This window comes from Uranotaenia lowii, chromosome 2 (assembly GCF_029784155.1).
Source record: "Uranotaenia lowii strain MFRU-FL chromosome 2, ASM2978415v1, whole genome shotgun sequence".
Taxonomy (NCBI): Eukaryota; Metazoa; Arthropoda; class Insecta; order Diptera; family Culicidae; genus Uranotaenia; species Uranotaenia lowii.
The window spans coordinates 285,826,306-285,842,187 of NC_073692.1; the positions used below are offsets into that span (position 1 = coordinate 285,826,306).

The 15,882-nt window shown below is 40.5% G+C and overlaps 3 protein-coding genes across 3 annotated transcripts in view; 1 reads left to right on the forward strand and 2 right to left on the reverse strand.

Annotated features, from left to right (window-relative positions):
• LOC129742753 (uncharacterized) overlaps nucleotides 1-15,882 on the forward strand; it is a 400,996-nt gene that overhangs the window by 47,312 nt on the left and 337,802 nt on the right. The window lies entirely within an intron of this gene.
• Nucleotides 449-11,031, reverse strand: LOC129742747 (uncharacterized). Its single transcript, XM_055734690.1, has 2 exons — nucleotides 8,014-11,031; nucleotides 449-1,339 (listed from the first exon to the last, which is right to left on the reverse strand). The coding sequence occupies exons 1-2, from the start codon at nucleotides 11,029-11,031 to the stop codon at nucleotides 449-451; spliced, it is 3,909 nt and encodes a 1,302-aa protein (XP_055590665.1).
• Nucleotides 13,070-15,755, reverse strand: LOC129742749 (uncharacterized). The gene is made up of 2 exons (XM_055734691.1): nucleotides 14,160-15,755; nucleotides 13,070-13,921 (listed from the first exon to the last, which is right to left on the reverse strand). The coding sequence occupies exons 1-2, from the start codon at nucleotides 15,753-15,755 to the stop codon at nucleotides 13,070-13,072; spliced, it is 2,448 nt and encodes an 815-aa protein (XP_055590666.1).

Genomic DNA, 15,882 nt, shown 5'->3' on the forward strand with positions numbered 1-15,882 from the left:
AGTTTCGCCATGCTTCATGGCGGGCGTTGAAACCACCACCGATTAAAAATCGGCAGCTGGAACGTGTGATGGCAGTGAGGTCCCTGGAGAAGTGTGCTGCCAACTCGTTGCTGGCGAAGCACTGCCGTGGGCAGTACACTGCCATGAATCGGACGTTTCCAGTCGTTGTCTCAACCTCTACACTTATGACTTCGTTGATGGTGGTGCGAATATGCGGCAAGATCTTGAAGATTAATCCTTTTCGTACTACGATGGCCACACCGCCCCCCTGGAGCTGGTGCGGTCAAGTCGTACGATGATGTGATCCGGCAGCCAGAAACTGTCGCCGGGCTTCAGGTGGGTTTCAGAAAGGAGACCCACGTCGATGTTGTGCTTGCCGAGGAAGTCAGCGAGCTCGATGTTTTATGCTCTAATAGAGCAAGCGTTCCAGGTGAGAACAGTAATGGGTTTAGGATCCATACTGTATGATAAACTTCCCGAGCACCTGAATTTGTTCAGGTTTGTTGCGGCACCGACGAAGAGCGACCGTCATCTGCTCAAAGATGTTGAGAAGTTCTTCCGAGGAGAACTTGTCCGATTCGTCAGTTGATGTTGTGGGGCGCCAACCAGGGGGAGAAGGCGAACCTTGACCGGCGGTGGTGCCGGACGATGATGGATAGACTGCGGGCTGGGACCGAGGTATGGGTTGAAGCGGAGGAAAGTCCTTGTCGGTAAACGACGCAGACTTGCTTTGGTTTCGCCCTGGCTGGTGCGACGTTGATGCTTCTTTTCGGATCTTTTTGTAGGCTTCGCGTTTTAGGCAGCTACGGTCGTTGCCCTGATGATCAGCTCCACAATTGGCACATTTTGCTACAACATCTCTTGCGTCATTTGCGGGACAGTCCGAAGTGACGTGGGGCTTGGCACATAGGCTGCAGCGTGGCTTAAGGAAGCAGTTTTTGGTACCATGACCAAAATGGAGGCAACGCTGGCACTGGGTAACATCCTTGCGACCACCACGGTATTTTTCCCAACGAATTCGGACGGAAAGAAGGGTTCTGATAGCTTTGAGAGAGTTAAAGGTAACAGATCCCTTCGGAAAATGTGCAAGGAAAAGGCAATTGGAGTATTGCTTCACCTGTTCGTCTTTTCTCTTTATCCGGTAGATGGCCGTAGGTCCTAGCTTGTACCGGTTCTTGAGCTCTTCCTCGATAAGTTTGGTGTCATAGCCTGGAAGCCCCCGTATGACAGCTTTGAACGGCTTGTCACCAGGGATGTCGTGTGTATAAAACTCCGCCTTAGAGTTTTTCAGGAATTTCGTGGAGCCATCGTCGTTTGGAAGCAACTTAAATAATATTTTCTTGAATCGAAAAATATCGCTATTATGTGCTCATAAAACGCTAAACTGAACCAAATTGTTATGGTGTTGCTAAAATATGATTGCCAGATTGCCCGGTTTAACGCGGACTCACCCAGATATTAATCAAAAAATTTAGGGAAAGCTCGGCCCGGTCCGGTTGTCCGGATTTCGTAGAAAAAGTCTGGATTTTGCACAAATTTATTCACCTTGTTACCTAAATTTTAAAGTTAAAACTTAAAAAAAACTGCCGTTCAACTTATGCGTCCAAAAAAATTTTTTTGAGCAATTAGTATCGGGAGTTTCATACTTAAACAGTTTTCGGATGCCTTAAAATATATTTTCAAGTGTATTTTATTTTAGTTTCATTGAATAATTCTGTGATTTTGATCAAATTTGTTTAGATATTTCCCGGATTTTTCTAGGTTTTTAGATAAAATTGGCTGAATTTGCCCGGTTTGGATATGACTGAAAAAAAAATCTGACAACCATAAATGCTTGGAACGAAAGGAGATTTTCAATCTTGTCCTATAAAAACTTTAATAAAATGATGCTAATTTTGAAAAAAAAAAAAAATACAAAATAAATATGATATTTCAAAGGTTTTTTGTGTTGATCCAATAAATTTAAATGGAGGCTAAATTAAGGTTTTTCCCGTTTTAGTCAATAAAACTAATTAGAGGTGTTTTTCAATTTTCAGCCTTATTGACGAATGTCGTGTTGTAAGAACATTTCTAATTTGAATCGTAGCTGTGTAAAAGAAGATTAGAAAAAAAATTACAGAAGTTGAAAATGATAGAGGAGAGATTTTGTAAAAAGCGTTTTCATCAAGCACGGGCCAACTATTTTGAAGTGATAGAATCGGAGAGGGTTGACTCTACTACAAAAGTTTTCTCAGAAAAAAACGGGACATTTTGAGAAAAAAGTGGGACGGCGAGACATTTTCTTGAAAACTGAGAAACGACTCGCTATTGCGCAACCCTTTATTAAGCCTACCCTTTTTTCGATAACCACACAATTTTTGAGTGGTTGATTTGATTTCATAAACTTATTTGAAAATATTTTCTCAATTAACTTATAATTTGAGATCATCAGATTTTTGCGAATTTTTTATTTTTTTTTTCTTAAAGTGTGGTATTTGTTCATGAGCTTATTCAATTTTTTGATGACATTAAAAACGTGGGTTTTAATCTGGTAGTATTCTTGAAAATGAAACATTGCAAACATTTTACAGTGGATTCTGGCATTTTTTAAATCTTCCCAAAAATGGCATTTTCTTATTTTCATTTAAAAAAACACACTTTTCAGAGTTTATCGTATTATGAACAGAATTGAAAGTGGTGGAATTCTCAAAATAGATTATTTACAGTAATATGCCTAGATTTTGCACATATTTAAGATTTTGGCATCTTAAAAAGATGAAGCTTCTTTTTTTCATTTAAACCCCTAAGTCATCAGAATTCTAGTTCTGGTCTTGGTACAATCAGCGATGGGAATCAATTGAAATAATAACCACCCTGTTGACAAAATGTCAACTCTTTTCTCCCAATAGAGTTGTTTTTGACACTTCTCACGCACACTAGCTGAGCGTGTACAGATAAGACGGGACAATTAACCTCAAAAACTCTCGGTACAAAAAACGGGTTTGTTTTGGTGGAACAACCTGCATAATACCACCAACACTATCAGCAGTAAATAAGACTATAGAGTTGTTTCTGACATATCACACGCACATTAACTGGCGCGTACGGATGTGAACGGGAAAATTATTCTACAAATTCAAAAATCTGGCAGCTGGCCGACGTTTTTGAGGTTAATGTTCTTCAGAAGAGTTAGTGAAACGCCTTGAATTATGACACGAATACTATTAGCCGCAAATAGGACTATTGGTATCACTCTGACGTCTTCGAAAAAGTGAAGCAACACTGAAAGAACTCTTCATATGAACGCTACGTGAAAATATACATGGATATGGATCAAAAAGCCGCAGCCCGTGGCGTAGAGGATAGCCTTCAAGTCTTCTAAGCCAGCGGGCATGAGGTCGAATCTCGGTTATGGCCTACAAAATACACTCTCTGTGGGTTGGTGGTTTTAGCATTTGTAAGATGCTAGCCATCATATCCTCGAAAGATGTACGCTTAAAGTTTAGAAAAACAGAATCTCTTCGAGGAAACATCATTGAGATGCTGTATGGGTTTGTGTCGTTTTTAAAAAAAAATATTAGCCACATTAACATGGTGAATTTCAGGAAGCAAACGTTTAGGTAATTTTCATATGAGTTGTTTGTGAAAATAACCCAGATCGAATGTGAAATGGAATTCATTCTGTTTAAGCATGCTTTAGATAGAACTTTTAACAAAAACAATTGCCTGTATTTCAGATATTCATTATTGAATTCAGTATTTTTTTTGCAAATATAGCGTTTTCTTCATACTTTTCAGAAAAATACGACTTTGCTGTAATGACTGCAGCTTACCAAATTTGGACAAAACATTAGGGGATGATCGTGGGATCGAATGAATGGCAAAAATCGTTTTTGGGGACACTCTGTTTGGCATAATTCTGACGTCACTGTCTTATTTGTAACGAAAACTTTCGTTTTTTGCCATAGCTGCAAATTTCCTGCCAAATCAATAGTGTTTTTGAAAATTTGTCGGCAAAAACAAATTTAAATTTGACTGGAACATCCCTCCAAGCCGTTGCCAAGTGAAATTTTGACCTTGGATTTGCCCAAAGTCAGCCTTGACATAAGTTTCACCGTCCATCAGAAAAAACCCGTTGAACTTGGTTGAGCTAGCTCGATACGACTTGATTCCTTCCCGGAGCCGAATTCTCCTCACAGTCACGACGGCACTGATTTACCTGGTATAATCACTGTCCGACTGATAGGAATTCCTCCTTATCGTCTTCAAAATCTTACCACGCAGTTTCCGGACGACAGTTCCACTCCGGCGATTGACTTGAGACTTCCGAATCGTCGTCAATGTTTTCTCAAACCGTTTGATAACGCGCCGTACAGTATTTCTGGGCAATTTCAGCTGTTTTACTGATGCAGATCACTATAATGGATTTTCTGAAAAACTGTACAAAATTTTTTACCTTCTTTCGGCTTCCATGTTGATTGTTTACAAAGTACAGTAGATTTGTGGAATGTTAAAAATACATACGTGAACCTGACAAAATTCCCGACACCTGGGCGTCAAGAACTTCTTAATCCATCTACCAGGAGCTCCACAATACGAGCAAAAGTTTGTTTAAATTCTGAATGATGCAAGCTTAACTTTTCAGTGGATTAAGATTTTTTTTTGGAAATGATTATGATTTTTTTTATGAAATACTTACCTTATTCTCATGTTAACCAAAAATGAAGCAAATGAATTGGCGAACAAATCATTAAACAGAAACTTCATACCAATTCTTACAAAATTGAAAATCAATGTACGAATTTCGGAAGCTTCCAAATCACAAATTCTGCACGGGTGATTTAAAAGGAAAAAAAACATATAGCAGCCATATAACTTCAAAAATCTCTGTATAATCAAAAGCAAAACGCGTGAAATTTATCTAAATGCTTGATTAATTCGCTCAATTCCAAAAGAAAACTACAAAATTTACCATTCAAAATTAAGCCGCGCAATTGAATCAATCACAGACTTTCACAAAAAACGGCTTCCTCAGACGGCATTCCATCCACCGGAAAACGGGCTGTGACTCGGCGGAATCAAGGAATCATCCGCCAATGTTCCAGCTTGTTCTCCAAATCAATAAAACTTAATTTGCACTCCAAACCGAACGCCTGCGATAGGGAAGAAGAATGAAAAACGGGCAGCAAATCCATTCAGATTGCTCAATTGCCATTTAACCAACCCACCAACAAACGGAGGAAGGAGCAGCACAACCCGGTCCCGTTCGATAGTCGATAAATCATTTAAACTCCAATTTTCCGGGCCCAAGAATCGTGAATCGGACAGGCTCATTAGCCCGGAAGTAGGCCAACACCAGATGGAAAACTGTGCGTTTAGCTTGACACTGAGCGGATGACTTGGGAGTAGTCACACTGCGCCAAATTTCAGCTTTATTTCTAAATTGAGGAGCTTTCGATGGCATCCATTATAATTTCAAATCTTGCTCTTGGTGTCCGGAAATTGATGCACTATTCTTTGAGACGAGGCAGTGAATTGAATCCGTCTATCAGCGCCCCTAGAATTTATTTCTTCATTAAACGGTCGCAGCTTCTGGAGGCCTTGGCAGCCATCTGTCAACTATCTGGCGTTCAAATGGAAAAGTCAAATAATCTCGATCCACTCTATGGAATTTAGTGTCAAGATTTTCTTCGTCAAGATTCCGGTCTTTGTGATCTTTAGCTGTGTCGCGCCATCGAAGAACTGCTATAAAGGAGAAAAACAACGAGGTCTTTCACGAGAATTGAGATTCAATTGAGTTTAGCTGCTCAATTTTCCATTCCATTTAACATTGGTGACATGATTGTACTTCCAGGGGCTCTGCTGTAGTTGGCCTCAGGTGAAAGTACAGAATTCTACTTGAAAGTTAGGACAACCATAATGAAAACTGGAGAATTGGCTCTCTTAGTTTGTTTGAGAATTCTGTTTAACCTTTGAACGTTGGAGAAAGCCACCTAGAAAGAAGGTATTCCTCCATCGATTAAGAAGAAACTGTCTTGCCAGTTGCCAAAAAAAACTTTAAATGGTCTCAAAAAAAAACTGGTTTAAACTTCTAGCGGTGTGGTGTTCCCTTTTTCAGGGTGATTGACCAGACCATCCTCGGTTTTTCCTAAACAATAAATTTTCTCAACCACCAAGGAAACATTTGTTTCCGCCCCCTCTTGTTCAGCTACCATCATCTACCGGGGGCGGCTAAATCCCTGGGGCAACCAAAAGTTGCAGCACACAACCCGGAACCTTTCCCTATCGATAGTTTTGATCTTCGCCCACCCCAACTGTGAGCTGGGAGCTAATTTCGATCCGAAGTCTGCCGCGGTCGGGAAAGCAACGTTGCAGTCTGGCGAAAAGTTAGTTGCGGCTTCACTGCTCTTCTCCTTCGGGCGAAGGGGCGCCAAAAAAAAATGAGCTTATTCCTATCCATTTGCTTCCTTCCGCTTTCGGGAGCAATTTGGTGGTTTATTGGATTTTATTTTACGCCTTTCCGGCTCGATGGCTTAGTGCAAATATTTAAATTCGTGGCAAGTAACTGGGCAAGAGGGGTAGCATTCTATAGTTCAATGCCCAAGTTAATGAGGCAGAGCCTTTTTGCAAAGAATAAAGTACACTCGTGTTTAAAAAACATTAAGATAAACATAAAAAAAAATTAAGAAAAAATTTCTACAATTTAAAAGAAAACATCTAGTGTAATAAAAGTTTATGGGCGGGCATTGCAAACTTCTGGATGTGAAAACTGCCAAAAAATTTTTATTGGTGAATTTGTTACTTGGTTTAGTTTGTTACTTGGGTTGTTGACTCTCAATTCAAACCACCTTGAGAAGCTGCAATTCGGTTACGGATTTCCTTTCGTGTAAGATTGCTTAAATGTATTCCGGTTCGAAAAAAATCTATTTATACAAAATAGAAAGAGACCACCCCTACACAACGTCCACGATGTTTGTTACATGATCGTGAGTATATAGGTATCGAATTTTTTTCAACACTGGTATCAGGGTTGATAAGTTTTAAAAATGTCAAACAACATTTCTAAACATTCAAAGCGACATTTATCGGTGTTTTGTTCTTTTCGTTCTTTACAAATCACATTGCAAAGATAATGTCTTTTAAAAAAAAAAGAAAATAATCGAAAAGAAGTCAAAATCAAGATTATAAAAATACAAAGTTTTCTGTCTTTTGCAGTAAGTAGGCGAAGAGAGCGCGGTGAAGTGGGGTGATGTTCGTAATGTTCAATTACAAACTAGCCATGTACTAACCATTAAATAAGTTAGTATGTGTGCTGAAATGAAAAGGCAAGCTGAGGTTTCAGCTGTTCTTCGAATTGAATGTAAACAAACAAAACGAAGCGATTAAAATGGCTGATTCTTAAATTTGCCGGATCGAATCATCTTCTATTTACCTCCCTAGGTCAAAACTAAGACTTTCTAACAAATAGAGCTATCATCGAAAAAAAAATCCAGCAGAGTCAAGAAAATTGAATTGAAGCAGATTGTTCCCCATGATTCCAAAAAAAGTTACGGAGTTTCGGTAACTCATCAGGAAAATATCAACTAAACTTTCCAATGGCTTACACATATGTTTCGGGTCATTCATTAGCTTCCTTAACGATCTTTTGGATGTTTGCACTGCCCTTTCTGCGAGACCATTTGATTCAGGAGAATATGGAGGACTTTTCAACAGAGTAATGTTCAACGAATTTGCCCAATTTCTAAAAACCTCACTTCCAAAGGGTGGACCATTATCGGACACAATAGTTTTACAATAACCAAAAATCAAAAACATAGAACCCAACACCTTAATTACAGAGTTAGCATTTGTATTTCTCATTATTTTCACATCCATCCACTTCGAATAAGAATCAATCACCACAAACAACGTTTTTCCCGAAACATAGAAAAAGTCGATGTGTAACCGTTCAAAAGGTTTACCAGTATTCGGCCATTTTGCATACTCTTTAGATACAGATCTACCAGTCATACTACAAGTTTTACACTCTCTCACAAAGCGTTCGATATCGTCATCCATGCCCCGCCAATACACGTATTTACGAGCCATCTGCTTCATCCGAATCATACCCAGATGACAGCCATGCAAAAGCTCGAGAACACGTTCTCGACAAGAACTAGGAATGATGACGCGTTCACAATACAACAAACACTCACCAGCTATCGATAACGAACTCACTTTATCGTGGTAGAATTTCAAATCGTCCGGCACCGCGTGCTCGGACCAACCGTCTCTTACACTCTTGAACAGTCTTCGGTAAAACTCATCAGCTTGCGTAGCGCGACCGATCTCTCGCGTATCGATACCCACGTCTGCGTATACACTGCAGATCGACACATCGGAATCCACGCCTGTCTCCCCCTTCACGGGTAACCTTGACAGTGCGTCTGCATCTGGAATCTTCTTCCCCTTTCTATACACAATATCGAAATCAAAAATCGAAATTGCGTATGCGTACTTCTGCAGTCTAGCGGCTGCTAGTGCAGGGATTCCCTTCTTCTGATCAAAAATAGACACAAGTGGTTTATTGTCCGTCACAACAGTAATCTTCTTCCCGTAAATGTACTTGAAGAATTTCTTTAACCCAAACAGAATTGCTAACGCTTCTCTGTGGAGATTTGGATAGTTCCGTTCGGCTTTCGATAATGTGCTCGAAACATAAAATACCGGTTTTTCTACGTTATCGATCACGTGACACAAAACCGCACCAACACCTACCGCACTCGCGTCACATATAACAACAATTGGCAATTTAGGATCGTACAAATAGAGAACAGAATTATCAACCAACAACTTTTTAGAACTTTGAAACACCGTTTCACATTCAGCGGACCAATTATACCGTTTATTTTTCTTGATCAACTCATACAAAGGAGATAGTTTTATCGACAGATTAGGCACAAATTTCGAGTAGTAATTAATCATCCCCAAGTACGATTTCAACTGGGAAACATCTTCTGGCCTTGGGACTTCCAAAATGGCTTTCACTTTTTCGGCATTCGGCCTCAAGCCATTCTCACTTATTTCATGTCCCAAGTAAGAAATTTTATCACACAAAAATTCACATTTATCGAGATTCACCTTCACCTTATATTGCTTCAATCTTTCGAAAACAGATATCACACGATTAACCACCACCTTTATCGTTTCGCCTCCCAACAAAATATCATCCAGAAAACACTGAACACCTTCCAAATGTTTTAGAATTTCCTCTAAAACTCTTTGAAAAGTCGAGGCTGCACTAGATATTCCAAACGGTAAACGAAGATACGCAAACAGTCCTTTATGAGTATTCACCGTCAGATATTTCTGAGAACTTTCCGCCACCTTAATTTGCATGTATGCCCTAGACAAATCAATTTTTGCGAAAAACCGATAACCACTCAATTTTGCAAAAATATCGCTTATATTTGGTAGTGGATAGTGTTCGTTACTTATCACCTTGTTGATGGTCATGGCCACACAAAGTCTCACACTCCCATCACTTTTTGGCACAACTACTAATGGAGACGCCCAGTCGCTCCTCAATGTGGGTTTGATCACATTTTCCTTCACCAAACGATCCAGTTCATCACTCACTTTTTCTTTTAACGCAAAAGGCACATCTCTGGCCCGAAAGAAAACTGGTCGTGAGTCATCACACAAATGGATCTCTGCTTCAAACCCCTCAATTGGTTCTTCCAAATTCTTCGTTAAGACATCTGCATAACGGCTTTTCAAAAGAGACACTAACACATTTCGCTCGCGATCAAGCTCGCGGCATTCGGCTTCATTAGACACACTGTTCAAAAATCGATCCCTCCACCTAGGGTAAAGAACATCTAGCCAGTTTCTGCCCAACAACGGAAGAAAATCTCTTTTAGAACTGACAACCAACAGATCCAACACATACACTTTATCATCACAACGCTTCTGCACTTCGAATTTGGAAACCCCTTTTATCTGCAATTTCTCCCCTGTGGTAACCACCAATTGCACATCACAATTTCGAAGAACACATCTCGCAAAATTTAGTCGAAAATCTTTTTCGGACATGATCGTGTAGGTCGCACCTGAATCAACTTCGAAACATATGCACTTACCATTTAGACTCAACTCGTGAAACAAAGCTACCGATGCCACGTGGTTGACACTATGTGGTCGATCTTCCTCCGACTCACTGCTCGCCGTCTCACGCTCGATGCTCGCGTTCAGATTCGGCCGGTTCCGCCCGAACCGACAGAGTCTTGCGACATGGCCTTCACCTCCACACGCAAAACAGCGTATTTTCGGGTTGACACGCTTCTCCTGCTCCGGTTGACCCTCGTGTTGGAATTTCCGAAATCCTCGGCTTTTGGATCGCACCGCATTGCGGAACGAATTTTCGCTCCGACGACGTGTTCGTTCTCCATCTCGCTGCATTCGGTTTCTGCGGTTCACGAAATTAACCGCTTCCCCTTTCGCCTGCATCTTCACCATGTCCTCTTCAATCTGTTCCAGTACCTTCGCCTTGGCCACGGCTTGGTCGAACGTCATCTCGTCGGCGCTGTTCATCAATTCTCCCTTGATCTTCTTATTCTCAATACCAGCGATGAATTTATTGCGCAAACCGGTGTCCAGATACGAACCGAACTGGCAATGCTTTGACAACGCTTGCAGCTCTACGGCGTAATCGGCTACCTTCTCGAAGTCCCTCTGTTTCCGCGTGAAAAATTCCACGGACTCGGCGATTTTCGTACACTTCGGGCTGAAGTACGACTTGAGTTTCGCTACAACCTCCTCATACGTCGCTTCCTTGTGCGTCTTCGGGTACAGCAACTGTTGCAGCTTCTTCAAAGCTGGGAGACCAATAAAATGGACGATCAGTCTCCGCTTGAAAACGTTGTCTTCGACTCCGTTGAGTTCGAAGAAATTCTCGGCACGTTCCATATATTCGTCGAAATCTTCGCCAGGTACGAAATTATCCAACGAACCAATTAATTTCGATGCAGCTTGGACTTTGCTGCCCGAACCACCAGCTTTATTCTCAAGCATGGTTACCACGTGCTTAACTTCGCGTTCACTTCGCGATTTTACTCGTCGCCACTGATAAATAGGTACTTTTACTTTACCAAACTTTATTGCACGACTTCTTGATGGAGAAAGAGAACTATACAATGTTGAGCGTTACTTATATACTACCATCTTACCGGAAATACTACTACTACTACTTAACTACTTAGCGTTCCAACCTTCTAGAACAATCTAATAAACGCAATAGAGTTGTCTACCAAAATATTTATCACAATTGAGACCCAACATCAATTCTCATGGGTCAGTATAATCAATTTTGAATTAAGTGTACCAAACATTTCTTCACGTCTCTTCCAAAATCATATGCAAAACTCATATCTATAGGGGAAAATAGGGCGACTTGATCCCTTTTTCTTGTATTCATTATATCTATTAAGAAAACAGCTTATTTTTTACAGTTTATGGTAGCATGTCCAGTAAAAAAAAATAAAACATCACATGTTTACTACACACGATTGCCAGTATATTAAAAATAAAATAAAACACTACTCGAGTCATGGTCATGTGAACAGAATTAAAATTGAAAAAAGGCATGTTTTGACAAAACAAGATAAATTATTTTACTGAATGCATCTCTCTCTTTTTAAACGAGAAGATCCCGTTTAAAATAAGTATATAACAACTTGAGCAATTTCATATAATTTTCATCAAATTTGGAAACTACAGGTTTCGTTATTTGGTTTTATCAAATTTAAACGACTAATAACTCCGCCATATTTAAGACGGTTTTGTTTTGATAGATAAAAACAATTTAGAAACTAAAATTGATGCCATTTCAGCTTTAAATCGATATATACTAACGTAACGCGGAGATATTGAAGCGATTTACTTAAAAAACGAGCGTTCAATGACGAAAACTGTAAAAAGTATGCTAAAATGTGAAAGCTCCAAAAATGGTAATTTGTTCTGGTCTCTTGGCTCTCCGGATTTACTGATACCAGACTTTTTTTTTCTCTGGGGATATCTAAACTAAAATCTTTGACAGCCAACCGAAGAACATAAACAAGCTTATATACAGGCTGAAATCCCGAAATGCTTGCCGATTCTATATAGGATGCCCGTGAATCAGATAAGGGTGCTCGTAGAATCTACGTTGTATTCGAAATCTGGTTTGGATTTAATGGCATAAAATTTCCTGAAAAAATCTTGATTATTTTTTGGTGTTCGGCTGGAAATGGCGGAGATATTCTTCGTGGAAACCATAGAAACCTCGATGATTTTAAAAATTTTGACCTGAAAAATAAACATCATTTCTGTTTCTCCATAGGGGTTTGTTATCTAGCTCAGTCAACAAGTCAGTTGCTTCTTAAGCCGATGTCCGTGAATTCAAGCCCAAGAAAAAACATCGATCACACTTGTACCAGATAAGTTTTTCAATGACTGTCCGCCAACTGCATCGTTGATATATCTCATTAGACAAAAAAGTTATTTGGGTGTTGAATGGGGGCATATTTGTTGGCATTGATAGACAATAAATTCAATTGACATCACTGCAGGGTGCCTAGCAGGGTATTGCATGACAATTTTTCATGCAATACTTCGTGAGGTACCAGCAGTGATGTCAATTGAATTTATCAATCCAGAAATTCGGGAAATATCCGGGCAAATTTGACGAAAAAAATTATTAATCATGATCATGATTATTTTGATAAAACTGACCAAAAAATCTTTTTTGTGCGCAAAACTGAAAACTTTCTTATTTAATTGAATCCGGGCAACACAGCCGGACCGGAGTTTCCCCAAATTCGATATTAATCCGATCGAGTGCGGGTAAACACTTCAGTTTTCTGTTATTCAAAGTCGAAGAATTAAATACAGGAGCATAAAACATATTTTCTCATAATTAATATTAACATTAATTACTCACTCGGACATTCGTGTTATTGTCCAAAGCAGATGCACTCCTACAGCGTTCATCAATCGTCGGGATTCTGGCTATAAATTTTGAATTTGAACTCTCATTTCATGTCGGAAGTGAGGAGGAAAGCTTGCATGTGACTTACGTGTCCAATATTCTGGTATCGGCCAGGGCGTCGGCGCCTACTCCGTCGTTTTGGAACACGTCCGTGGCAAAACTTCTATCACTCGACTCACTGTTTGTTATTATTGTTTGAGTTTTCGTAGCGTTTTCTTTACCGCCAGAACCCGGCGTCCATGAGTGCTTGCGAGTGTTTGCGAGAGAGTGAAACACTCCGCCGTACGAGATTGCTCTCCCGTCTGTGTCGCTCTGGATGTTGACGGTATTCGGGGTACTTTGTATGTAGCACATTTCGAGTACCTCTAGGTGCCTACGGTGTTTGTTGGAACTGTCTAGGACGGTGGCTTTATCGAAGTCAAACATGTGCTCCTGTTCGAAACAATGTTCAACAACAGCTGACTGCCGCAGTTCCCGGATGCTGGGGTTTGACGCTGTGGCCCCTGTTGCTAATATGCGTTTCAATTTGGTGACATCACATTTATGTTTCGACATTCTAGTCCGTAGTTTATAGCTGGTCTGCCCAACATAGCATTTGGAGCATTCTTCATCTCGTTCGGGAGCGCCTGCGCATGGGATATGGTAGACCACATTGGAGCGATCGATCGGCGATATCGGATCTTTGACCACAGGCAGTAGGCTGCGTATCGTGTGCTTTTGTGTGGTGCCGATGCGTACATGCGGGTAATCCGTCTTAAGTGCGCGGATTACTTTTGCAGTTAGGCCGTCGATGTGTAATATGGATCGGTAGTGTTGTGTGGGTGTATCTTGTGTGTTTTGGGGGGTGTCGGTTTCGTTCGCTTTTCGAATCAATCTGTTGATCAGGGTCTTCGGGTAATCGTTGATTCTCAGATTCTCATGGATTAATTTGATCGCCTCCTCGGGGGGAACATTGGTTGAAATTTAACGCTGTGTTGATTTTGAGGCGCGTGTTGTGTGCTGATCGAAAGTTGAGAAATCGTCCCGAAGCTATTGATTTCTGGTACCACTCGGTTTTGATTGATTGGTCGGGTTGTCTAATCAATACTAAATCTAAGTACGGGAGACGACAATTCGACTCGATCTCAACCGTAAATTGAATTTTGGGGTGGTACTGGTTAAACTTTTCTCTTACCTTTTCAACATGTTCGCGGGGCAAAGCTAGCAGTAGGTCGTCGACATATTTTCTTAGAACTGGTATCTGGAAATCGAGTGTCCGTGTCACGTTGTCCAAGAGCGATTCCATGACAAAATCAGCTATCGGACTAGAAACTGGATTGCCCATCGCCGTTCCGTATATTTGCTTGTAGAATTTGTTTTTGTATCTAAAATAACTGCAGGTCATGCAAAAGTTTACAATTTCAAGAAACATATCTAAATTGATGTTAGTATTCTTCTTTATGGCATCCCAATTGTTGATGATGTTGCTTAAAACGAGGTCCCTGGGGATGCATGTGAACAGGGAAACAACATCGAACGAAACAAGGATGTGATCTGGAGGCAAAACGACGTCATTGATAAATTCGCAGAACTCGAATGAATCTTTGACGTTGTATTTGCTGTTGATCGACGCTTGGAGTATCCGGCCCACATGTTTAGACAGCTGGTAAGATGGTGACGTCATACACGGTACTACTGGTCTTAGAGGTAAACCTTCCTTGTGTGCCTTGGGTGTCCCGTAAATGCAAGGCGCCGTAGCTTTATACGTTTTTAATTTCAATTCTGTGGCTCGGTTTATTAGTTTTAAATCTGCTAATCGTTTAGCAAACTCATTGTTTTTGGTTTGAAAGCCGGTTGTTGGGTCGCGTGTGAGGCTCGAATAGGTGTTTTCGTCCTCGATTAGCGCCAGCATCTTTCTGTCATAATCCTCGCGATTCATCATCACCGTTATGTTACCTTTATCGGCTTCCAGTACGATGATATTCGGATATGATTTTAAGAACTGTCTTGTGGCGATTATTGCGGTTTTGTAGAAGTTGTCCGACGGGTTACATCCTGTATTGTTTCTATGCGCGTGGATGTGGTTCATAATTTGGTTGGCTGCTGCACTGCGATTGCGTACTTTTACTTCTTCGTCCTCTGTTGTTTCAATAATGCCTTCGATGTCTGCTATTAGGTGGTAGAATGTGGATGGTTTGTTATTTGTAGATGGTAAAGCGAACTTGGATCCCAGACTCAGTAGGAGTTGCACAGGTTGTGGTACTTCTACCGTGGTGCTGTTGAAAAACGCCCGGTGGTTATGTGATGGCGTTTTCTGTTCGAGGGATTTTATCGATCTATCTATGATTTTTCGATATTTACGGTCAGTGTTTGCCGCGCGTTTTTGTAGGTGCTTTTGCTGGAAAGCGATTTGATTGGCGAAAAAGGGATCGCTTCCACCGTCTGGGATCAACCTTTTTATGTTACTGCGTGTATGTTTCATGTTGTCTGTAATCTGCTTCAGTTTATAAAACGTCTGCCTTATTTCTAAACTCAATATTGCTTTCTTAAACCGATTCACCTTCCTGTTGAGCTCATTCAGGTAGGGGCTGTTGTCTTCAAACAGCGTGTAGACACATTGGAATACATCTGTGATGTGTGGGGGAAACAAACCCGTTCTGCGACACTTGACTAGAAAATCCTTTCTAGCCGTCATGTTTCCCATTTTTCGGTTTAGGTTGGCGTATATTTTTAGCGAATGTTTTGCCTCGGTACCGTATTCATCGTCAATCTGGTTGTAGAATTGAGCCATCTTCTTGATCAATTTGTTGTTCGACCGGGAATAATTTTGAGGTTATGTATTGGCTTTTCGGTCTTATCAGGTCAATTATAACACTTTTTATATGTGCTTCATCCAACGTTTCGAATTATATTAATTC

Coding starts and splice junctions, on each gene's coding strand:
- LOC129742747 (XM_055734690.1), bottom strand. CDS start 11,031: ATGCTTGAGAATAAAGCTGGTGGTTCGGGCAGCAAAGTCCAAGCTGCA. Junction 1,340..8,013: donor ATGACGATATCGAACGCTTT/GTGAGAGAGTGT, acceptor TTTCGATTCAAG/AAAATATTATTTAAGTTGCT.
- LOC129742749 (XM_055734691.1), bottom strand. CDS start 15,755: ATGGCTCAATTCTACAACCAGATTGACGATGAATACGGTACCGAGGCA. Junction 13,922..14,159: donor CCCGCGAACATGTTGAAAAG/GTAAGAGAAAAG, acceptor CCCCCCGAGGAG/GCGATCAAATTAATCCATGA.